At 44.3% G+C, this 24,414-nt stretch overlaps 2 protein-coding genes across 4 annotated transcripts in view; both read left to right on the top strand.

Annotated features, from left to right (window-relative positions):
• Positions 1 to 12,694, top strand: part of LOC307123320 (hemopexin-like) — a 28,280-nt gene extending 15,586 nt beyond the window's left edge. Inside the window, exons 8-13 of one of the 3 annotated variants that reach the window (XR_013816155.1) lie at positions 977 to 1,070; positions 9,416 to 9,581; positions 9,656 to 9,855; positions 9,939 to 10,007; positions 10,124 to 10,264; positions 10,357 to 10,387. Coding sequence is in view for 1 of the 3 variants with exons in the window: in XM_079811836.1 (XP_079667962.1) it covers positions 9,656 to 9,855; positions 9,939 to 10,007; positions 10,124 to 10,264; positions 10,357 to 10,371 (425 nt within the window). In the remaining 2 variants the exon portion in view is untranslated. Of the gene's footprint in view, positions 1 to 976; positions 1,071 to 9,415; positions 9,582 to 9,655; positions 9,856 to 9,938; positions 10,008 to 10,123; positions 10,265 to 10,356 lie in introns of all 3 variants that reach the window. The other 2 variants (XR_013816154.1, XM_079811836.1) reach the window with 2 other exon arrangements.
• Positions 12,695 to 15,138: 2,444 nt separating this feature from the next.
• LOC307123967 (radixin) overlaps positions 15,139 to 24,414 on the top strand; it is a 267,415-nt gene continuing 258,139 nt past the window's right edge. Inside the window, exon 1 of the mRNA XM_079812852.1 lies at positions 15,139 to 15,326. The gene's annotated coding sequence lies outside the window, so the exon portion shown is untranslated. The remainder of the gene's footprint in view (positions 15,327 to 24,414) is intronic.

Raw genomic sequence — 24,414 nt, 5'->3', positions numbered from 1 at the left:
GCAGTCAGCCGGATCCGGGCCATATCCAGTTCAGATGGTGGACCTGCGCCCAGAGAAGACCAACACAGGTCCCCGAAGTGTCTGCAGAGACCGTGATTAGACTCCCCCTGCAACTGCCTCATCGACACGGCATCTCAATAAACCCGTCTCCGGCGTGTTGACTCCGATTGTTCGAATATTACAATTAAATAATACTTAAATCGATATGTCATCCTCAATAAACCCGTCTCCAGCGTGTTGCCTCCGATCATTCGAATATTGCACTTTAATAATTATTTAATCAACATCATCCTCAATAAACCCGTCTCCAGCATGTTGCCCCCGGTCCCTCGAATATTCTGATCTATTATGACCTCCGAGCTGTAAAACTGCCAGAATAATAATAATAATACGCTGTTTGTTAATTGGCCAGAGGAGAACTGGCACCCCGACTGAGCCTGGTTTCTCCCAAGGTTTATTTTTCTCCATTAGGTCACCTAATGGGGTTTTGGTTTCCTTGCCACTTTTGCCTCTGGCTTGGCGTGCTCAGTTGGGGACACTACATTTTTCAACTAAACATCGAAATAAATCTAATTAATAAACTAAATTAACCATTTAAACTAAATTACTGATCTAATTATTGATCTAAAGCCCACACTGTCACTGTATGATAATTGAAATGAACTGATGACATCAGCGTTTTTTCCAGAATGGCTATACAGCTGAATAAAATTATGCTGCATTATTTTCCTGTTTAACACTGTAAAGCTGCTTTGAAACAATCTACATTGTTAAAAGCGCTATATAAATAAAGTTGACTTGACTTGGCTCAAGCCCCTGCCCCTCTGGTCTCAAAATGTAATGTGCCCCTCCCTGGTAATAGTAAATAATATTTATTACTATTATTATAAATTTTTAATAAATAACAATACGCTTATATACCATTTTACCACTAACAATATTACAAAAATTTTTTTTTTTTTTTTTTTTGGCGGAGGTGGATTGGTAGGCGGAGTTACCTTTTCAGCTCTATACCCGCAACCTGCACACAGCAATTAGCCACGCGGGTTTTCAAACTACACGATCAGAAGGTAAGCTAATACAGAAAATGTATATTTATCCTACCACCACGCTACTGTAAAGGTTGCGGGAGCGTGCAAGTTATGCTTAATTATAATAAAAGCATAACTCGAGTCTTGAGTTCAGCAGCAGCATTCTGAGTCTGACAATGACATTCAATTTGTTTTTATCCAAGACCATAGCACGTCCTCATGTTATTATCTCGGGGAAATAAATCTAGTGAAATGAAATTAAAAAGTCCATGTCAAACTCTAAATTGTATGGTGATTTATGTCATAAATAAATGCATTTAAATTATGTATAAAATACATTTGATTTTTGTTATTTTTTTAGTGCCCTTTTTGGTCCTTCTGCCCCTGCCCCTGAGGAGGTCTGTGCACGGCACTGTTCTAGGCTTTAGGTCATTCATGTAAAATGATGTGTATATACACCGCAAAAAAAATGCTCTTCTTACTTAGTAATTTTGTTTTGTTTCTAGTCTAAATATCTAAAAAATCTTAAATCAAGATGCATTTACTAGATAATTACATGACATAAGATATGTTTTCTAGAAAATTTCTATTTTGTCCCAAACAGAAATAAGATTATTTTCCTCACCCCATTGGCATATAATTTTGCTTGTTTTAAGCAAAAACTCACTTTATTTTGATTTTATTTTTATCCTATGTCACTTAATTAACTAGTAAATGCATCTTGATTTTATAATTTTGGAAACAAGAAAAAATACTAAATAAGAAGAGCATTTTTTGCAGTGTAATGCAGCCTATATGTATGTGTTCGCTTGTAACACTTTACAATAAGGTTGTATTTGTTAAAATAAGTTAATGCATAAGCTAACATGAACTAACAATGAACAATAGTTCCCTTTCAGTCGGTCACTACGACGTACGTCGGTAATAACCGACGAATTGGGATCACTTCAGAGAGCCCCTATCAGCTTCGAGAACTTAAGAACAGGCCAATGAACAATTGGCGTGCGAGATTTGCATCTCGCGCTCCGCCCCGCGCCGCGGGTATAAACAGGAAGCGAGAGCACCGCACTGACGTCATTCACTTCGGAGCCGAACCGGCGTTTGAAGTTTACAGACTGCTTCCTGACTATTCAGCGAAGAGATTTCAAGAACAGAGAGAAGAGGAAATCGTTTGTGTTGGTGTGACGGCGCTTTCCAGCGGGACCGCGAACTCAAGCTGCGAGGGACAAACTGCTGTTATCACAGCAAGAGAAAGAGCTTGTTGGTATCGGTGGGCGTTCCTTTTGAGTGCAAACACAGGCTGCACTATCCCCTGTGTGTTGCCGCGGTTTCCCTGGGTGCTTCAGCACTCTCTTAAAAGAGCATTTTCCTCACAAAAAGAGCAACACGGGTGTGACGCTGCGTCTTTTTCAAGATGTCATTCCACCCGTGCGTTTCTGGATGCGGTCGTTCCCTCTCGCCCGCTGACGGCCACACTCACTGCATCACGTGCCTGGGCTTACAGCACGCTGAGGCAGCGTTTGTGAATAGCTCGTGTTCTCACTGCGGGAACATGACTATTGCGGTGCTTAGGTCAAGACTCACCTACCTTCGGGAAGGCGGAGTCCCCCTCCCCATACCTCGATCTAGAGCTATCCCTAACCAGGATAGACCTACTTCGACGGATGACCGGGGTGACTTGAGGATTACGTTCAGGACAAACCCGCCTAGTGTTCCTACACAGGTCCCTGAACCCTCACAAGCACCGCTGCCGGTGGCGCCACCGGAAGAGATCGCTGGTCCCGCCCACGGGCGCCCAGTCATCTCTTTCGGAGCGCCCGCAGACGAGCAGATGTCGATCGCAGCATCGGAGGGGGAGTTCCAGTCCTCGGAGGATGAAGATTCGGCTGTACTGCCTCCCTCTGGGAGAGTGGCAACGGCCGAGTCGGACCCTGAGTTGACGGCTATGCTTTCCCGGGCCGCCGAAAAGGTCGGGCTTGTGTGGAACCCTCCACCACGTCCCGAGCCTTCTAGGTTGGATGATTGGTTTCTGGGGGGGGGTCGCGCTGGTTCTCAGCGTCCCGCCCCAGTGCCATTCTTCCCGGAGGTGCATGAGGAGCTTTCCAGGTCGTGGACGACACCCTTCAGTGCCAGAAACAGACCTGGGGGCTCCTCCCTCCTCACTACCCTTGACGGTGGACAGGCCAAGGGTTACGAGAGGATCCCGCCAGTCGAACGCGCCGTCGCGATGCAGCTGCGTCCGGCGACCGCCTCCGAGTGGCGTGGTGATCCTCGTCTCCCGTCCAAAGCCTGTAGGTTTTCGTCCAGTCTGACTGCGAAGGCCTACAGGTCCTGCGGACAGGCCGCGTCTGCCTTGCATGCCATGGCGTTGCTCCAGGTGCACCAGGCCCAGGCACTCATGGACATGCACGAGGGTAGGTCTGACCCAGAGCTCCTCCGGGAGCTCCGGGCGGCGACGGACCTCGCCCTCCGGGCGACGAAAGTTACCGCCCGTTCCGTGGGTCAGGCGATGTCCACCTTAGTGGTCCAGGAACGGCATCTCTGGCTCAACCTGGCCGACATGAGGGAGACTGACAAGAACCGGTTCCTGGACTCCCCCATATCGTCGGCCGGGTTGTTCGGCGACGCGGTCGAGAATTTCGCCCAGCAATTCTCGGCCGCCCAGAAGCAGACGGAGGCCATCAAGCATATCCTGCACCGGCGGCCCGCTGCTGCCTCCACCCAGCCGCCGGCTGCAGCGCCTCCGCCTGCCCGTCGCCGAGGACGTCCTCCTGCGGCCGCCCCCGCTCCCGCCCCAGCCCAGCAGCAGCCTTCCACCGGTCGTGGGCGTGGAGCCGGTCGCGGGAAGAACGTCCAGCCCGCTCAGGCCGCTGCCAAGCCAGGTGGCAAGAGATGGAGGAAAACTGCTCTTCGGGAGATGGCTGCAGCACCACTCCTTCCCCCGGTGGAGGGCCGGGGGAACCCCATTTTATTTTCTGTTCCGCCACTGGCCCCAGTGCCAGTGGCACCCAAATTTTCAATAAAAGAGCAGTTTCTAACATCTCTGGGTGCCAAGAGAGCGCGTCTGGCGGTATGCGACGCTACCATGCCTCGTACCCCTCAGACACCTCTCTCCTCGCCAACAGGGGGCGTCGGTTGTGCGGACGCACACAAAGTGCCTCCCCACGCTCGCCCGTCCCCTCAGCGGATGCAGGTCGTGTGTCAGACCCAGACCCCTGCACGGACCACTCCCATGTCGTCCTGGGGCCCCTGCGTTCCGCTGCGCTGCCCCGCTCCGGGTACGTCCGTGGTGCCGATGATCCCGCTTGCTCGGTCTCTGGGGGCCTGGCTAGCGCTCCCCAGCCCGTCTCGCTGGATCATCCGCACCATCAGACTCGGCTATGCGATTCAGTTCGCCCGGCGTCCCCCGAAGTTCAGGGGTGTCCACTTCACTTCTATACCGAAGGAGGGCGCCCCCGTGCTTCAGGCGGAGATCGCTGTCCTATTGGCGAAGGACGCGATAGAGCCGGTCCCTCCAGCCGATATGAAGTCCGGGTTCTACAGCCCGTACTTCATTGTACCCAAGAAAGGTGGCGGGTTACGACCGATCCTGGACCTGCGTTACCTGAACCGCTCCCTCCACAGGATGCCGTTCCGAATGTTAACCCAGAAACGCATCTTCAGATGCATCCGTCCCCAGGATTGGTTTGCAGCGATCGACCTGAAGGACGCGTACTTTCATGTCTCGATTCTCCCTCGACACAGACCGTTTCTACGCTTTGCTTTCGACGGACGGGCATACCAGTACAAAGTCCTACCCTTCGGGTTGTCCCTGTCGCCCCGTGTCTTCACGAAAGTCGCGGAGGCGGCCATTGCTCCCATGAGAGAGCGTGGTGTTCGCATCCTCAACTATCTCGACGACTGGCTGATTCTTGCCCAGTCGCGGGAGCAGTTGTGCGAACACAGGGACATGGTGCTCCGGCACCTCAGCCAGTTGGGTCTTCGGGTCAACTGGGAGAAGAGCAAACTCTGTCCCGTACAGAGGATCTCTTTTCTCGGGATGGAGATCGACTCGGTCGCCATGACTGCGCGCCTCACAGAGGAGCGCGTCCAGTCGGTGCTGAGCTGCTTGAGTACGCTCAAACGCAGTACAGCGGTTCCACTGAAACATTTTCAGAGGCTCCTGGGGCATATGGCAGCAGCAGCCGCAGTAACGCCGCTAGGGCTGCTCCATATGAGACCGCTTCAGCACTGGCTACACGACCGAGTCCCGAGATGGGCGTGGCACAGCGGGTCCCTCCGTGTCCAAGTGACGCCGAGATGCCGCCAAACCCTCTCCCCGTGGTCGGACCCTTCGTTTCTACGGGCAGGAGTGCCTCTAGAACAAGTGTCCAGGCATCATGTTGTCTCCACGGATGCCTCACCCACGGGTTGGGGTGCCACGTACAACGGGCTTGCAGTATCGGGTCTGTGGACGGGGCCCCAACTGCAATGGCATATCAATTGCCTAGAGTTGCTGGCAGTTCGTCTTGCTCTCAGCCGCCTCAAAGGGTCGCTCAAAGACAAGCACGTTCTGGTCCGGACGGACAGCACGACGGCCGTTGCGTACATCAACAAACAAGGTGGTCTACGCTCCCGCCGTTTGTCCCAACTCGCCCGCCATCTCCTCCTGTGGAGTCAGAAGCATCTGAGGTCCCTTCGTGCTATCCACATTCCGGGCCTGCTCAACCGTGCGGCCGACGAGCTGTCACGGTTGCCAGTGCTTCCCGGAGAGTGGCGACTCCACCCCCAGGTGGTCCAGCTGATCTGGAGTCGCTTTGGGGCCGCACAGATCGATCTGTTTGCCGCCCACGACACGACCCACTGCCAGTTGTTCTATTCCCTGTCCGAGGGGACCCTCGGCACGGATGCACTGGCACACAGCTGGCCCCGGGCTCTGCGCAAATATGCGTTTCCCCCAGTGAGCCTTCTTGCACAGACTCTGTGCAAGGTCAGGGAGGACGAGGAGCAACTCCTCTTGGTAGCTCCGTACTGGCCCAACAGGACGTGGTTCCCGGAACTAGTGCTCCTCGCGACAGCACCTCCTTGGCCCATTCCTCTGAGGCAGGACCTTCTGTCTCAGAGACGGGGCACCCTATGGCACCCGCGTCCAGACCTCTGGAAACTCCATGTCTGGTCCCTGGACGGGACGCGGAGGTTCTAGGTGACCTACCGCAAGCGGTAGTCGACACCATCGCTTCCGCCAGAGCCCCCTCTACGAGACGGCTATATGCGTTGAAGTGGAACCTGTTCGTCGACTGGTGCTCTTCTCGCCGAGAAGACCCCCGGAAATGTTCGATCGGATCTGTGCTATCTTTTCTTCAAGACGGGTTGGAGAGAAGGCTGTCTCCCTCCACCCTCAAGGTATATGTTGCCGCCATCGCCGCAAGCCATGACCTCGTTAATGGTGAGTCCTTAGGCAAGCATGATCTGATCGTCAGGTTCCTAAGGGGAGCGAGGAGACTAAATCCTCCTCGCCCTTCTTCTATACCCTCTTGGGACTTGACTCTGGTGCTGACCGCACTTCAGAGGGCGCCCTTCGAGCCTTTACAGTCAGTAGAGCTTAAGATCTTGTCTCTAAAGACAATACTCCTGATTGCATTGGCCTCAGTTAAGAGGGTAGGGGACCTGCAGGCATTTTCGGTCGACGAATCGTGCCTGGAATTCGGGCCGGGTGATTCTCAGGTAACCCTGAGACCCCGGCCTGGATATGTGCCCAAGGTTCCCACTACTCCCTTCCGGGACCAAGTGGTGAGCCTGCAAACGCTGCCTTCGGAGGAGGCAGACCCAGCCCTAGCTTTGCTCTGTCCCGTCCGTGCTCTCCGGACTTACGTGGACAGAACGCAAAGCTTCAGGACCTCAGAGCAGCTCTTCGTCTGTTACGGAGGACAGCAGAAGGGAAAGGCTGTCTCCAAGCAGAGGATGGCCCACTGGATAGTGGATGCCATCGTCTTGGCGTATGAATCCCAAGACGTGCCCTGCCCGCTCGGGGTTAGAGCTCACTCCACCAGGGGTGTAGCCTCTTCCTGGGCGCTGGCTCGTGGCGCCTCGCTGACAGACATTTGTAGAGCTGCGGGCTGGGCGACACCCAACACGTTCGCTAGGTTTTATAGCCTGCGTGTAGAGCCGGTGGCTTCTCGTGTGCTCGCTTCCCATAGTCAGCTTCACTGAAGTGCCCGTTCTAGTGTCGGCTTGCTGCGCCATTCCCTTCCCCTGGAACGGATACGTGCGCTTATTTTCTCCAGTCGAGTTCCCCAGGATTGGCGAACCCTGTTGAGTCCTCCGCACCCCTCGGCAGTCGGATGTTGCGGAGCGTCCGACGCCAGGTCTGGCACTCGTATGCATTGGTGGAACTTGTGTCAGGCTGGGTTCCGTATGTCGTGACCCCTACGGCGGTCCCATACGTGTATTTCCACGGTACAGCTCCCTACGGCGAGCTCGTGTCTTTCCCTTGGCAGAGTTCTCTGCCGTCTCAGTACGGTGTCGTCCCCCGCCTGCATTAGGCCGGGGCCTCCCCTGGGACTCCGTATGTTGTGCTGCCCTCGGCCAGCCCATACGTGTTCTCCACATGGTAACTCCCTCCGGGCATGATCTGGCTCCCGCAGCGTCCTTCGGGCACGCTTTCCCAGCGTTATCCAATCAAGTCTGCTGAATGGGTCTTGCGGAACAGCAGTATGACTCTTCTAGCGTGAATCTTCCCGCCCGCTTCAGAACGGGGTCTGAGGGGCTCTCGCTGGGCGCTGGAAGTGGTAGTAACTGTGGCGTTTTCCATAGGGATCCCAATTCGTCGGTTATTACCGACGTACGTCGTAGTGACCGACTGAAAGGGAACGTCTCGGTTACGTATGGTAACCCTCGTTCCCTGAAGGAGGGAACGGAGACGTACGTCCCGTCGCCACAGTTCCTTCCATCACTGCTTGGCCGGTCTCTGGTTCGGCTCCTCAGTGAAAAACGTCAGTGCGGTGCTCTCGCTTCCTGTTTATACCCGCGGCGCGGGGCGGAGCGCGAGATGCAAATCTCGCACGCCAATTGTTCATTGGCCTGTTCTTAAGTTCTCGAAGCTGATAGGGGCTCTCTGAAGTGATCCCAATTCGTCGGTTATTACCGACGTACGTCTCCGTTCCCTCCTTCAGGGAACGAGGGTTACCATACGTAACCGAGACGTTTTGCATTTATTATTCTTTGTTAATGGTAATGGCAAAACCATTGTTCATGTTACCAGGGGCGCCGCTAGCAATTTTGGGCCCTATGAAAGAATATGATGTTGGGCCCCCTACCGCACCAACCTAGCTATCCAAAATCTGATATATAAATACCATATCAAAATACCGCTCGCTCAATCCAGAATGCCTCAATTGGCCGATGAAACATTGTTTAAAATTAAGATACAATTTATACAAAATGAAATTTACTTTAAAGAAAGGCTTTCTACAGAACAAAACTTAATGAAGTGGTCACAATCATGTCTGACCCACTCCATGTCTCCTGGCATTGCGCATCTTATGATGTGTCCTTTCTAACTCATGCTGTTCACTTTTCATAATCAACATTGACAGATTGACAACATAGATAGAGATAAAATTAAAATTAAAATTAAATTACATTATAATATAATATTTAAACATAAATATAAAACTAAATACATTTTCTTAATGGCTACAACAATTAAAGTAGCTATACTACAGTGCAGAGAAATTTCATGTCGGAGTGGGATTTGAGCAAATGTCCCGTGAGTGTGAGTGGTTCGTGAGAGGAGCGTTTGCTGGATTTTGCCAGAAATGCAGAAATAAGCCATAATTTTGTTATATTTGTAACTCTTTGGTAGATTATACATTTATAATTTCTATTGCATTACTACTAGTACTGTTACTACTAATAAAACCAATCTCTGGGGGCCTCAAAAGTGTGTGGGCCCTTAGAATCGTCCTAATTTTCCCCCCTTAGCGGCGCCCCTGCATGTTACTTCACTGTGCATTAGGCCTCACTAATGTTAACAGTTACAACTTTTGATTTAAAAAATGTTTTAAATGCTAAAATAAAATGTGTGTGTGTGTGTGTGTGTGTGTGTGTGTGTGTGTGTGTGTGTGTGTGTGTGTGTGTGTGTGTGTGTGTGTGTATATATATATATATATATATATATATACACACACAGACACACAACATATGTGTGAATGTATAGGCTATTACATCCTAAAAAAAATGATATTCATGACTTTTAGATTAGGGTAGGGACCCTAATAGAACCCCAACTCCAAACGTTCTTGGCAGCAGATCAAGACAAAATATAAAAATATAATTCAAAGTGGTGAGTATTTACCACAACCTTTTATTATTTTTGTGAACATTTTATCATAACTTGTTTGCAGCAAACAGAAAAAAGTGTGACCTCCGTAAAACTGGGGGAGGGCCACCTCCTCCTGAATACACTGTGGTTGGCTCTGAGTAACAATAAGGGGAGGCAGATTATGGATGGCATTACAGATGCTGTGCAATCTGACCCTGGTGCTGGCTCCTCTAAGCAAGTGACACTGGGTATGTGTGCAATGCATTACTATTTTTTATTTTATAACTCTAACTTCAAATTTTTCTGCCTCTATGTTCTGCAGTAGAGGGAAATGCAGTGTCCCTGTTGAAGCCAGCACACATGCACACAGTCTCCCACACAGATGTCAGTATGCAACAGACAGAACACCATGAACATAACCTGCTTTATAACAGTTATGCTTTACATTGGCCTACTTTTATTTATTGGGGTGACGCAAATGATGAAGACACTCTGTCTGTGTGTTCTGATACAGCTGCTGAGGTGAATGCACTGGGCTATTTATTATGGCACACATTTGAATGCGTCATAAAAAAGTCATTGGCCCTTACTTTTTTAAATTGTAGGATTTTTCACAACCTGCCCCAGAAACTGAGGCCTCTGCTTCAATGGGCTATAGGAGGAATGTGAACAAGGTAATTCTTAAAACCCTTGACCTAAATTAGTCAGTCCTAGTTATGCCACTTTTTTTATTTTTTATTTAACCTCCAGAATACTTTAAATGATTGTTTGTGGTGGAATTATGTATCAGGTGGAAACAGACTCTGTCAGGGTCCTTTACAAAAGGAGTCTAGAACTAGACTGTTCCCTAAAGGAGCTGGACTGTGAGCTGAGGAGGCTCCAAATAAAAAAAATTAAATTGGAGATCAAACAGCTGGAAAAACAGATCTCAGTATGTGAACTTATTTAACCAAGTAACACTTTAATATGAACATTCTATATTTATTAATTTAACTTTCTCTTGCTCTTTCTTCCTCCCTATAGCCACATGACCAATAAAACCGTTTGAGACCAGTCTGCAGTGTCAATGTGCTTTTATTAAGTAAAATATTGTGTTGTGATTGCATCTCTGACAGCTGCCCCAGCTGGGTGGTCAAGTGTGATGGGGTCACTTTCATCGGGGAGAAGCTGGTTTTGTGGTGGTACTCGCTCCTTTCTGATAGTGGCTATATTGTGCAGAATTGCACATGCAGCCACTATCTGTGATGCCCGCTGTGGTGACACTCTTAAACGCCGAAGGCAGTTGAAACGCGCCTTTATGATGCTAAAGGTCATCTCGATCTTGACCCTGGTTTTACTGAGGGCCACATTGAAGCGGTTTTGTGGCCCTGTCTGAGGGTCAGGATAGGGAGTTAGCAAAAACCTCTGGCATGCATAACCCCTGTCTCCTACCAACAGGCCATCAAAAAGCCCTGTCATGGAACAGAAGGGGAAAATTGTGTAAATGTTTCTGTCACAATTAAAACGAACAATTAAAATGATGTTTTGTACTGTACCAAATTTATCTTCCTCGAAGCGCTGGCACAACACAGACTCACAGAAAATTAATCATGTACTGAGCCAGGCCATTTGGCATCCAAACTTGTGATCATGCATTCATGATCACAAGTCATCTGCAGATGAAATGTACAGTAAATCATTGTCCTATCTGTTAAAGTTATTATTCATTTAAAAGGTTAATCTCAATGCAAATGAAAAATCATCTCATGTGTATAGTAGCCCTACCTGAACATTAAGGCTGTGAAAGGACTTTCTGTTCACATAATCAGCCTCATGTTCCCCTAGAGCTGTGGAGATTGCAACATGTGTGCAGTCTATTGCTCCTATGACTCTTGGGAATCCTATCATAGGATTTAAAAAATAAAAAGATTTAAAATCATTCTTTATATGTAGCTAATGTAGCCTATAATATATTTAAGTGCTCTAAGTAAAATCTGCCATTTGGAAAGAAAAAAAGAACCTGAATGTGAACGGTTAAATTGTTCATATGTCACCCTATCAATATATCTTACTGGCAATTTTATAAAAGCCCTCTTTTATGGACATGGTCGATAAATGTCCAGGGAACACAATGAAGCCATTTATGTACCCCTGCAGTGCAAGGACCACCTTGCGAATGGTTCGACAAACTGTGTTTTTCCCAAGGTTCTCTGCATCACCGACCACGTACAAGTATGTACCACTTGCAAAAAAACGCAACGCAATACATACCATTTGCGGTACAGTAAGGGCATGGCTTCGACGAGTCACATTTGTTATGTGCGGCTCAAGAAGTTCGCAAATATAACTGATTCCTTCTATGGAAAATCTGTACCTTTCATACAAGTACGTATCAGGAAAGTCAAGGGGATTTTGTCTGTCCCTAAAAACTCTTTCACTACGAAGTGCTCTTCTAACAATTTGCGCGGAGATGTCCACAGGATTTGGTAGAAAAGGTGAAGCCATTGCAAAAGACGCTGGGAATTAGTTACGTCATCTATATATATATTTTTTTGCTCACAGCTGTCAAACTTAGATCTCAGATCTCGAATCCAGAACATAACCTGCCCCGGAGCAGGTTAGCCGTGCAGCGTAAGATACCATGGCAACTAACACAGATTAAAGCCGAGCTACTTTCATAGTACCTAAAACCCAGGATTGGCACAAACTAAGCTTAAACATATCTGGCTAGCCAGCTAAACCGGCTTCATGGTATAGGCCCCAGTTCTGACTGGATCTCTTCCCTAATCGACCCTCCCTAACATTTTCGTCTCGTTTTTATTTGTTGACGAAAATGACAGTAAGTTTTCGTCATAGTTTTAGTCATCCAACACTAGTTTTTATTTAGTTATCGTCTCGTTTTCGTCAGTGAAAAAAGGTTGTTGACGAAAATTATGACGAAAATGATTTGTCAACAAAATTAACACTGATACAGAGAACCCAAAATTTCAGAGAAGCCAAAACAAAAGAGGTAGTAGTCTGGGGTACGGTCTTTGTATGTGGATTACCCAGTTATCATTCTGGATTTAACTATTGACCATTTGACATGATCCAGGATTGTTTGGTTCTTCAAAGCTTATCCCAGAGTTGCTGTCATGGCAAGAGGTCCGTAAACTCAAACCTGCTTGGGAGCAGGCCTTTTTCATGTAAACAGGATTAGATCGTATCCTTTTAAGCAGAGGTGAAACCGTTGAACTGCTTGTAGTTATAATGATATCAGACTTCTGAAACGAATTATATATTTTTAAAGTTTGTAGTACTTTTGTCCTTTTTGTCCCACTTTTTTACTTGTGTATCTTTTTTGTCATTGATTGTGTTAACTATTAAAAGTGACTCAACTGTTGGAAAGGTGTTCTTGAAATGGTCAAGAATTTGTTGATGTATACCACTGAAGTGTAGTTGAAATATTAATGCTGTTTCAACATTAACTTGGTAGCCTACATCAGATGGCAACATTGTTTTATATGGACATTAAATTTTAGTTGTATTTTCAATATTTTCACAAAAGTAATTTAGAATCAACATCACATTGTAAAATTGATCAAACAATATTATCAATTATTCTTTTTGTTATGGGGCCCCAAACAATCAGATGCATTTACCCTTAGCCCAGTCATGTCGTTACAGTAATTATGAATGTTTACACTTGGTCACTTTTTATGTTTTTACTGATTGGATATTATCATGAAAAGACCATGTAAATGCACATTTTAAGCAAGAGGTAGGCTATGTGCATGTATAGCATAATTGAGGGCATTTCGTTCAGTAAAATATGCACACACACAAACAAACAAACAAATAAATAAATAAAATTAAATAGTGACTGACCATGACCAAGTGTAAATAACCCCGAACAGTAATGACACTCAGATGACAGCTTTTCACTGTTCTAAAGTGCACAATAATTATTTTTCACTAGATGGCACCATAGGCACTTTTGTAATAAATACTATTTTAGTAATGATTCACATCTATTTCATTCTCTAATTTGTTGTATTAAAAAATCAGATGTATTAACACAGTTATTATTTCTTTACATAGCTTGTTAGTAGGCCTAGTTACATTTATAATTTTAATTATTTATTTAGCCTATTCTTGTCAGCAAGAGTGCAGGGGAGACCAGGGGCCCGTTTCAGTAAGGAGGTTCAACCAACTCTGAGTTTAAACCTGAGTTAAGCACATGCACTCCAACTATGAAAAGCCACGATCAATGGAGCTACGAAATTACGATTCACCATGGCAACAGCACCCAACAAAAAGACGTTTGCATACTTCCGGGTCAATATGTAAGTTTAATTCTTAATTATTTTAATTAAGTTAAATTTTTATGGTATCCAAAAGGCAAAAAAAGAATGGGGCAGCAGCTAAAACTGAAAAATAAAAACATAATTCAATCAGATAAAGCTTTAAGCATAAAATGTTCATGGGTGTTGGTTTAATGACTTTAAAACATTTGACATATTAATCAAATATCATTCAGTGTCCAATGTGCAGCAGCTTTTCCCACATAGACCCTTTTCACAGACTGTGATGATGCGTTTTAATGGTCATCAATATCATAAATCCAGCAACGTTTTTTGTATTTTTTTTATTGATAAATGTAGGCCTAATTTATAACACTAATACTTTGTATTATATAACTTTTGCATCAAATTACAAAAAACAAGTTACCGCTGCTGTGAGAGTGTTCCTAAACTCACTCACTTTTCCCTCTTTTTGAAAGTTGTTAAATAATTATTGTGGAGTTTTTCTTTTGCTATTTGAGCAAATGGGGACACAAAAATTCATATATTTTATGTATTCTTTCATTCACCGCTATAAAAGTTAACCCTATGACGACTTCCGTTCTGAGAAACCCAGAAATGTGAAAAGGGTCTATGCTCTTTTCACATAATGAAATGTTCTCTGATCCCACCTGTTACATTTATTAATTAGGGTAATGACATTAACATTTGACTTCTACTCAGGTCAGCCAAACAGACAGATGAAGAGGAGATGGAGGAAGAATATTAACATCCAACAGGAAAAAGAATAAAGTATTTGTAGGAAATAAAGATGACCATAAAAATTGTAAATCCATTCCATACAGTAATCCATTTTCAGAAAGTGTGATGATGGGAATATGAGTGTCATCAATGCGTCCAACCACTGGAAATCCTAAAGGAAATTCTAATTATTAGGATACTTCTAGAGGTTTATCAAGTGAACGTCAGGATCCTTCCTGTATAAAAGGACATGCCATTTTTGTCAGTCTGACAGTGTCCTCAACATACTCAGAGTTTTCATTTAACCTCCTTTCTGAAACAGGCCCCAAAACAAACAAACAAACAAACAAACAAACAAACAAACAAACAAACAAACAAACAAAAACCACACAATTATGTAAAAGATTAAAATTGCTTTGAGTTTAGTGTGACTCTGACATGGGCTAAACGTATTGTTACATAAGCTGATTTACAGCTGTTATTTTCGTGCGTTTAAGTTGACAAGCAAATTATGTTAAAATTATTATTATTATTTTTTTCAAAAAACCGACAAGCTTCTTTTGTACACGTTCATGAAGTTCATTGAGTCGGTTATTTGCCAACATGTAACGTTTTTATATTCATTTTTTCCCCTAAAATTTTTTCCAGTATTTATACTGTAGTAGCTAAATATTTTTGGTGGGTTTATGCTTGTGACGCTCTAAATTAAAACTAACATGGAGTCCCACTTCTCATCGCACGTCTCCCCCTTCTCATCTTTCATCCAACCACGCCTCGTCGTGCTCCATTCCTAACGCCGGCCATATTGACTAATTTAGCTCATCTCCTTTCGGTAGATTGTAGAGCTCCATAACATAACATAACCGTTAACAGCGTGACACTGGATATGGTGATCGCGACGTGGAAATAACCGTTTGCGTTTATCCCTGGAGTGTGGTTACGTCTTGAGGGGACATTTCATTATTTAAGAAAAAGCAGTGTTTTTCTGAGGTGAGTTTTTCGGATTATTTTTGTGTCTTGTCTGGAGCATATTCTGCTAAAGTACATTTTCTTCTAATGTCTCTCATGCCTTTAAGCCTTCTCATTGATACAGACTCCGGCAGAATGCAAAACAGTTTCAGCTGGTTTGTATGGAATTTATGAGAAATTGTAAAAGCTTCGCCGTCTGTTTGTTAACTCCTGTTGTTGCCAACACGCCCTGTAATTGGTATACCGGCACTTAGGTAGGGAAGAAGAGTGTTCTAGAGCTATCAGACTTCGCTACGCAAATCCCTCATATATCATATTGAGCGAATGAGAGCGTGACGTGTTAGTAACATTGCGTAAATTCGTTCATGCATTGCGATATCAGGGGACTGCAGACGTTACTAACGTTAGCCTATTTTCATCTTAGAAAGTGTGAAGAGGAGTGCATGCATCAGTAGTAAAATGGCACAATTAAGCTTGATATCCAATGTTGCAGACAAGTTGACTACATTAATTAAGTCATACACTTAATTTTACTTATTAGGAAGTGAACTGTGCATTTATATCCCCTTGCCATCTATATGTCAAAATTAAATGCCTGATATTTGTAAATAAAAATACATAAAATAAAAATAGGGCAGCTTTTCCCCTCTGTTTCAGTGTATAGAGAAGAAAATACAGGTTCACCTTTGATCAACATTTCTTGCTAAAAATGACTTGCAGGACCCTGTGAGAGACCATTAAACATCCATGTTCATGATGAATCCATGTATCATTAATTAATTTGTTTTATATAATGTCGCCCATTTCGCCATATAAATCATAATGTGTCCCAATTCACCTACTTATACTACGACCTAAAAGTATGTATTCTTTTTGTGGAGAAAAAGTACATACTTTTGAGTGTGTAGCAGAGACGAGTATGCAAGCTTTGGGACATACTACTTCGTCTTCTATAACGGACTCTGTTGCTTAGTTACGTGCATCCCGGCACTGCCCTGTTCAATCATCGTCACAGTTCAAATCGTCCACATTCAATTTAATTTCCTACCGTATCGGAGAGAAATGTAGTAGCACGTTGATCTGCCATTCGTGGGTTTTTAATGCAGAAAATCCTCTCATGTGTTTGCAAAGTTAATGGCCAAACGTATCATTAGAAAAGTTCACAATGCTGCTGCAGGTGAAATATAATGTGGATAATATTGAATAAATATATTTTCGTCAGGTTAAATACTGATAATTGCTCACTCAAACCCCTTTATCTAACCCTCACTACTTAACCGTCGGACACGCATAACCGTCATGTTTTTTTGTTTTTTTTTAACACATTTTATCCGCGTTTGTAGTTTTAATCGAATCCTCCATCTCGCAATGGGTTGTGGGCAATATCAGCCATTATATATTATAGTGCGCATCGATCTGCACTTCGAATTCTGACCGGAAATAGTAGACAATCCGGGAATATTTGGAATAGAAGGTGTTTCTCAATGTCAAGGATACTTCCTCTGCAGGACTGGTCCTTCCAAGTCACTTCCTTCAGAGGCTAGACGAGGCTCCTCTTTAGCATTCGGAGAACACGTAAATGGAACAGGCTTGCAAGTGCACGTCATTGCGTCATCAAGTCAGTAAAAAGGTCCGTTAGCCATCAATAACGTAATTTGTATAATATCAATACGGTAGTAATTTGTACTGGCATTTAAACGTTAACTTTACTTATATTTACTACGGTTATAACAAATGTTTGGTAACGTAAATACTTACACTTGAAAGCATATTGCCCCGTTGACGCTCTGACTCCGCCAACGTCCGATATTTTGTATTTTTTGAACAAGATGGCAAAGCTGCGCGCTAGGGCTGTAACGATTTGACCAAAAATAAAAACCTCAATTAATTGAACATTTGACCTCGATTACGATTAATGAACGATTATTTCATAAGGTTGAGTAAGTTCACTGATAAGGTTTGTACTGTAAATATTTTCTACTATTAAAGGTGGAATTTTTTTTTCTAATGAAAAAGTGCATTGTGATTTTAAAATACTTGAAGGAAACTTTCAGCAGTTATTGTCTATGGAGCAGATTTCTGTTTGTTGTACATCAGATACAGATAAATTAACACTGTAGGCCTACATTACATTTATTTGAATGCAGAGTGATTGTTTGTGTGAATTACTCTTACTGTCTCTATTCATTATGAAGCTGAGGTTTGTACTTACTTCAAAGGTATTAAAATGTATGCCTAACTGTTGAGTTTCTGAGCTACTTTAGTGACTTTACTTTAGTCACAGCTTCTGTCTGAGTGTTTGTTTGTCAAAATATATCAGGCATTAGTTCAACATAATACACATCTGATGGTCGAAACTCGCTTTAATGTTCAAACTGGCAGGGCTTAAACCACATACAAATGACAAGCTCTGTGTGGACGCAGGTGAGAGAGGTCTGCCTTCAGGGCGCGTGCGTTTTCAGAGACGCGACACGGCTCTGTGTCACTGAAAAAAGCTAAGCACTGAACGGAGAAGTTTTCCGTATTGTTGTTTTTAGTTCACAATCGCTTTAAATGTTGAAACTGGCAAGCCTTTAAAAACATTTACTTGACAAACTTTATGAGCACGAAAGTGAAAGCGGCTTCGGGGCTTGCGCGCGCCGTCTGTGTGTGTGTGTGTGTGTGTGTGTCAGCGCGTAGGCTATAAGAACAGCAATTAACTGACCTGTATAAACTGTGTAAAACATGCAGTTACTATAGTGATTGTGGGTATCTATAAACACAGATAACTGCTCCTGCATCTCTCTGTGTGCCTGCAAACTGCACTTGATGTGACTGACGGGGCGGAGTCACGTGAAAACCGAAATAACCGACATGGGGAAAAATACGTCGGTTAGAGGTTCTGAATGTCGGTTTCGGTTATTTTTCGATTAATCGTACAGCCCTACTGCACGCATAGGATTGTGGGTGATTTGAGTGCGCGAAGTCTACTCGTATGCATCATTTCCTGTATATGGCATATTTTTCGAACGAAGGACTCAGACCTTGGTTGAAATTCCAAGGATCCTCGACATTGGAACAGTCCTTCGACGGATGTCGATGACGTAGCATCCTCGGAAATCTGGCTTCCGAGGATCCTTCCTTGACATTGAGAAACGCTTATAGACAGAGTGGCACGCGTCATAATCTGAAGACCACGCCCACCGGGGGGGAAAACAATTGAACGCTCTCCATTGACTTTGCATTGCGTGAAGCGACCTCCTTGTCATTTCGGACTTATAACAAAAAACAGAACAATGTCTAAAAGCGGATATGGGACACAGCATAAGTGTACAGCAAACAAGCTAAACAACACCCACAACCAAAAACCCAGAAGTTTTTATAAGCTGTTGACCCAAAAAACGAGCGTTTAAGGACAAAAAAGTGGATACAGGCCATTGAAACAGAGCGTGACACGTTATTATACTGAGAACTACACCCACTACAGGGGAACGTAATCAGTGACAGGAAATATAATGTATAAACCTGACATTTAGATATTTGACTTAACAGCACAAAATGTTTACTGCACACATAGGCATACTGAGTGTCAGGATCCCAAAATGTACCCATTCTTCCTGCTGAAGCGTAACGTTTTACTGCCTTTATCCACTTTTGTCTCCTTAAACTCTTGTTTTTTGGGGTCGACAGCTTATAAAAACTTATTTCTGTGTTTTTTAGCTTGTTTGCGGTACACTTTGTCACATATCAGCTTTTAGACATTGTTCTGTTTTTTATTATAAGTCCGAAATGACAAGGAGGCAGCCTCACGCAATGCAAAGTCAATGGAGAGCGTTGGATTGCCCTCCCCCCCGTGTGGGCGTGGCCTAAATACGCTCTGTCTACATACTAATTCTATTTTCGAATACTATTTAGTAAGGATAGTATGCAAATTGGGACGCAGTGTCCGGTTAATTCGAGTGACAATACCTGGATGTGAAGCTTAATAGCATGCAATACTCGTTCCCGGTTGAAAGATGAAACGGGGGTTTCAAGCATTAAATAAAAATAAATGTGTAATACAGCTTTAAATTTAGTTAATTTTTTTTCTGGACAATTTTTTTTATGACTATCATCCATTTTTACCATGATTTACAGAAGACAGAAGTCAGTGTAAAAATATTTTTGTATCAAAAAATCTTATTAGGCATATTTTAAACAGAAATTTGATGACATATTAAAATACTCTATTTAAGGATCACAGTGCAGCCACAAATACTAATTAATTGTAATTTTTTTTTATCTGTATACTTTGCCACTATCCTTCAAACCACTAGGTTTTACCAATTTGTCAGTTAGAAGTTTTTGTAAGCAAGTAAATATAATTTAAAATATAACTAAATGTAATAATTTAAAATAAATATCTCTGTTCGTCGGCATCTAAAATGAATCAATAACACAAACTTAATACCTTGATAAATAATAGTATTTATTTATTTAATGCATTACAATATTAATATTTATTAAGTTTAACACATATTTGTCCATGCTAAACATTCCTCATTTATCTGTAATATAAATAAGATGCTAAAATTGTTATTTATGCAGTGATACTGTCATTCAGTGTAATGGATGACACTTTGGTGTAACAGAAAATTTGCATTACACTGGGGGAAAAAATTACCCTGAATGACTCCAGCTTATATTGCAGGCCATCAACTGGCACCTATATCAAACAGTGAGCTTGACCAGTAAAGTTAATCACAATTATTCACAACATCTACCTATTTTTCAAAAAATCCAACAATAAGTGTTTTTTTGGCATTTCACTGAATGACATGTGTTTTTGTAACGTAGGCTACAGTACCACACCATGAAAAGGTGGAATTATCAAATATTTAAGAGCAATGAATTCAGTTTTCTGCAGCACCACATGGTCTTCAGGGTGCCTTTTGATGATGTGACAGACTGTCGAATGTCTATCTGTTTTTTTAATATGATTTCAGAATGGCTTCTTGATCCTGTTACACTGAATTATCTCTTACAAACTGCATTTTTGGGACAAAAGTCCCCTGGTTATTTAAATACTTAAAAAAAAAAAAGACACATTCCAATATATTTTTTAACTTGGTATTTTATATGTTTATTTAACCCTCTGAACCCAAAGAACGCGCCGGCGTGTTTTGCTTGATTTTTCCTCATGACAGTGTAAAACAACTTAAAATACTCCATCATTTTTGGCCTCACAGACATGAAAGATATGTCTTTACAAAGCTTAAAGTGTCTTCTTTGTGTACACTCAAAATGAAAACTAAATATTGTGCTTTTCGCCAAATAAAGAAAACAAACAGGATTCGCGTTCTCTCGTCTGTCTCTCCGTGAAGTAACTCCGCGAATACTTGCCACATACACACATGACAGATATCTCTTTAGAAAGCCTGGGATGTCTACTTTTAAATGAAGTAATTATAATTATATAATATTACTTCATATAAAAGTGAAGTTTTATATATAAAAAATAGGGATGGGCATTTTTGTCAATTTCTCATTTCGATCATCGATAGGTCTCAAAAACGAGTACTCGAGTACTCGGGGGCGGGGCATGTGCAGGGGGCGGGGCATGTCCGTCATTGATATAATGAAAACTGTTATGAAAATGGTTGTTGACAAATACAAACGTGACATGAAAACAGGTGTATGAAAACATGAACATATAAAACAAAAAATAACTGCTAGATTATGATGCATAAATGTCTTTGAAAAAGAAACATCTTTATAAAATGACCGTCTCAAATAACCAAGTCAGTAATATCGATACTCGGTTACTTAACGTAACCTCGGTTCTCTCTAGAAGAGGGAACGAGTATTGCGTAAGTTCCTTACGCTACGGGAAAGTATTCTTTCTTCGAGATTTCTGAAAAACCCAAAATTATCCTTAATTTTGTAACATTGTCAACGCAGTGCGGCAGCCTGGCAGACCATAGCAGGCTAATCCAGCGTGCTATTGGCTGCTCTGCTGGCAACTGCAGCAGCCTATCGGTGAGCCCGCGTGACGTGGCGACCAATGAGGACGCTTCGCGCCCACCTGGCCTCATTTGCCTACAGGTGGGGCGTGGCCACGTGTATATAAGCAGGGCTCACGGGCTGCATATTCGGTTTTCGTAGTTCTGAAGCGCAAAAGCCCGCGGTGCGCACGGCAAGGAACGCAATACTCGTTCCCTCTTCTAGAGAGAACCGAGGTTACGTTAAGTAACCGAGTATCGTTCTCTTACGAGAGGTTCTCTCGTATTGCATAAGTTCCTTACGCTACGGGAACATATTGTCAACGCCGTGCGCGCCTCGCGTACAGCATATGTATCCCAGGGAACCGGGGACCATAACACTGCTCGGGCAAGGTGGCCGGTAAGGAAAACGGGCCACCACATATACAGACACTTCATTCGAACTGACGGGTGGTTTACAACGGGTGGTTACAACACCCTGTCCCCTGAATGAGGGAACGGCACCTGCCGGTCTCCTTCAAATTCACCACACCTTGTCTCATGAATGAGGGAACGGCAACGCCGGTCGCCTTCAAATTCACAATATCTTGTTATATGAGTGAGGTAACGGCACCGCCGGTCACCTTCAAACTCACAACAGCTCGTCTCGTAAATGAGGGAACGGCACCGCCGGTCTCCTTCAAATTCACCTGAGCCTAGTACCGAACTTACTACCAGTATGTGAGCTATGTCTGCGCAGAATCACTGGGCAGAACCAACAGCCCTATTGAACTGATAACACTTTCGCCTGTAAGGCAGGAACTTCCAGATTGTAAAATCTCACGAACATAGACGGGGAGGCCCAGCCTGCCGCCATACAGATATCGTGGATGGAAATCCCTCTGGCCCAAGCCCACGAAGAGGCCATGCCTCTAGTGGAGTGTGCTCTGACACCTAGCGGGCACTGCAGGTGTTTGGAAGCGTATGCAGTTGCAATCGCGTCCACTATCCACCTGGACAGGGTCTGTTTCGAGGAGGCGAGACCTCTAGTGCGCCCACCAAACGAAACAAATAGCTGCTCAGAACGCCTGAAGGCGGCGGAGCATGTGACATAAACCCTCAATGCCCTGACAGGGCAGAGGATATTGCCACCGTCCCCCTCGTCGGATGCTTGCAGAGCCGAGAGGGAGATAATCTGCGCCCTGAAGGGAGTGCCGATCGCTTTGGGGACATAACCATGCCACAGTCTGAGAATGACCTTAAAGTCATCGTCCCAGCATCCTCTGAAAAAGCTTGAGAGGTGCAATCTTGCCCAGCCGGAAGTACGCAGCCATGCGCCGAACTTGCGCCGATCGCGCGCGTTGGGGTGACAGGCGGGCTGACATTGCCACAGTGTCCAGATTCAAACCCAGAAATGAGGTTGATTGCGTGGGCACTAATGAACTCTTGGTCCAATTGACCGTGAGCCCCAGGCTGTCCAGATGGCTGAGCAGCATTGCCCTGTGGGCGAGGAGCTCGGCCTCTGACTGCGCCAGGATGAGCCAATCGTCCAGATAGTTCAATACTCGCATCCCTCGATTTCTCAGGGGAGCGAGGGCCGCGTCCATGCACTTCGTAAATGTACGGGGTGCTAGCGACAGGCCGAACGGAAGGACGGTGTATTGATAAGCCTGGCCGTCGAAGGCGAATCGTAAGAATGGCCTGTGACGCGGCGTTATCTTGATTTGAAAGTATGCATCTTCAAATCTAGGGAGATTAGCCAGTCTCTCGGGCGAATATGCGCGAGGATCTGCTTGGTCGTGAGCATCTTGAACGATGTTCTCATAAGAGCTTTGTTCAGACGCCTCAGATCCAGAATCGGTCTGAGCGACCCATCCCTTTTTGGTACGAGAAAATACCGGCTGTAAAAGCCTGACTCGCTCATAGAATGGGGAACCGGTTCTATAGCCCCTTTGCACAGCAGCGTGGCTATCTCCGCTCGAAGTAGATGTGCTACTTCCTCGCTCACTCTCGTCTCTGTACGTAATAGCTGATAATAATATACGTAATTTGCCTAATCTTCACGGTACTTTAGACCGCAGTGGAAACGCAGACAGTAGCAGGTCTGGGGGGGAAAAAGTTCCTGTAAAAAAAGTTCCTGGTACAAATTGTTCCGGGTAATTTCGGTGGAAACGTGGCTTTTATCATTCTTCTGCTTTTCATTGAGTTTGGAAGACACGCTGTGAGTTTACCTTGGATTTACCTCAGAAAAAGAACACGATTTTAAGATGAGAATTTTTAAGGGAAAACATTTAGGGTCGTTCACATATGTTGCATCTTTTGTGGCTCAAGCGCACACAAAATAGAGAGCAACGGCGTCGTGATGCTCATGCAGTGCAGCGCGCTCGTTTTTCCCATGCACATCTATGCCTCAGCGAGATGAAACCGCTTAACGGCAGACACCACGTTTAGTTTGTTCTGCAAACTAGGTGTGTTCGAGTAAAACGCCTTTAAACGTGGCAGGAACATCTGTTTGTGTATGCATTTGTAGATTATATTGCAAACAAGTCATGATATTTCAGGATTCTTTGATGAATAGAAAGGGGGAAAAACAGCATTAATCTGAAATAGAAAGCTTTTTTAACATTTAAAATGTTGTTACTGTCTCTTGTAATAATTTCACTTTTGGGCCCAAACAAGGGACGACAATTATGTAGTGATTTTACCTTCGTCCATCCAAGGACGTTAAGTAAGGTGGTGATTGGTACTCACGTCACCGCTGACTTTGTGATTTTTGGATCACACGTCACTTGGTGTATCTGTTATGTCTCTCTTGAAGGGAGACTCAGAACAAGGTGTGTCTGTTGAAAGGGTACCTTTATCCTTTTCCGAATAGGAGGAGATTGCAATTTGGCTCTTCTCCATTCCAGTGTTGCGACTGGCTGCTGGCATCAGAGGGGGTCCACAGTGAGACTCACCCTCTTTTCTCCTGTGGAACTCATTTGCATACTGTACACAGTTAGAAGTCTTTAAAGTGTCTTTAAAGTTTACCAATGCATTTCTCACTTTCCAAACCACCATCAGAATACCCTTGGCAATATTCTAAACAAATAAAAACCAAACATGATGGGAAAAGATTGAAATGTCATGCATTCATTGATTTGTTTATTAACAGCTGAATCTGTGTAAGA

This window comes from Gobio gobio (assembly GCF_949357685.1).
Source record: "Gobio gobio genome assembly, chromosome: 3".
Taxonomy (NCBI): domain Eukaryota; kingdom Metazoa; phylum Chordata; class Actinopteri; order Cypriniformes; family Gobionidae; genus Gobio; species Gobio gobio.
Note: the sequence above shows the minus strand (reverse complement) of the source record. Positions and strands in the feature narration are given on the sequence as shown.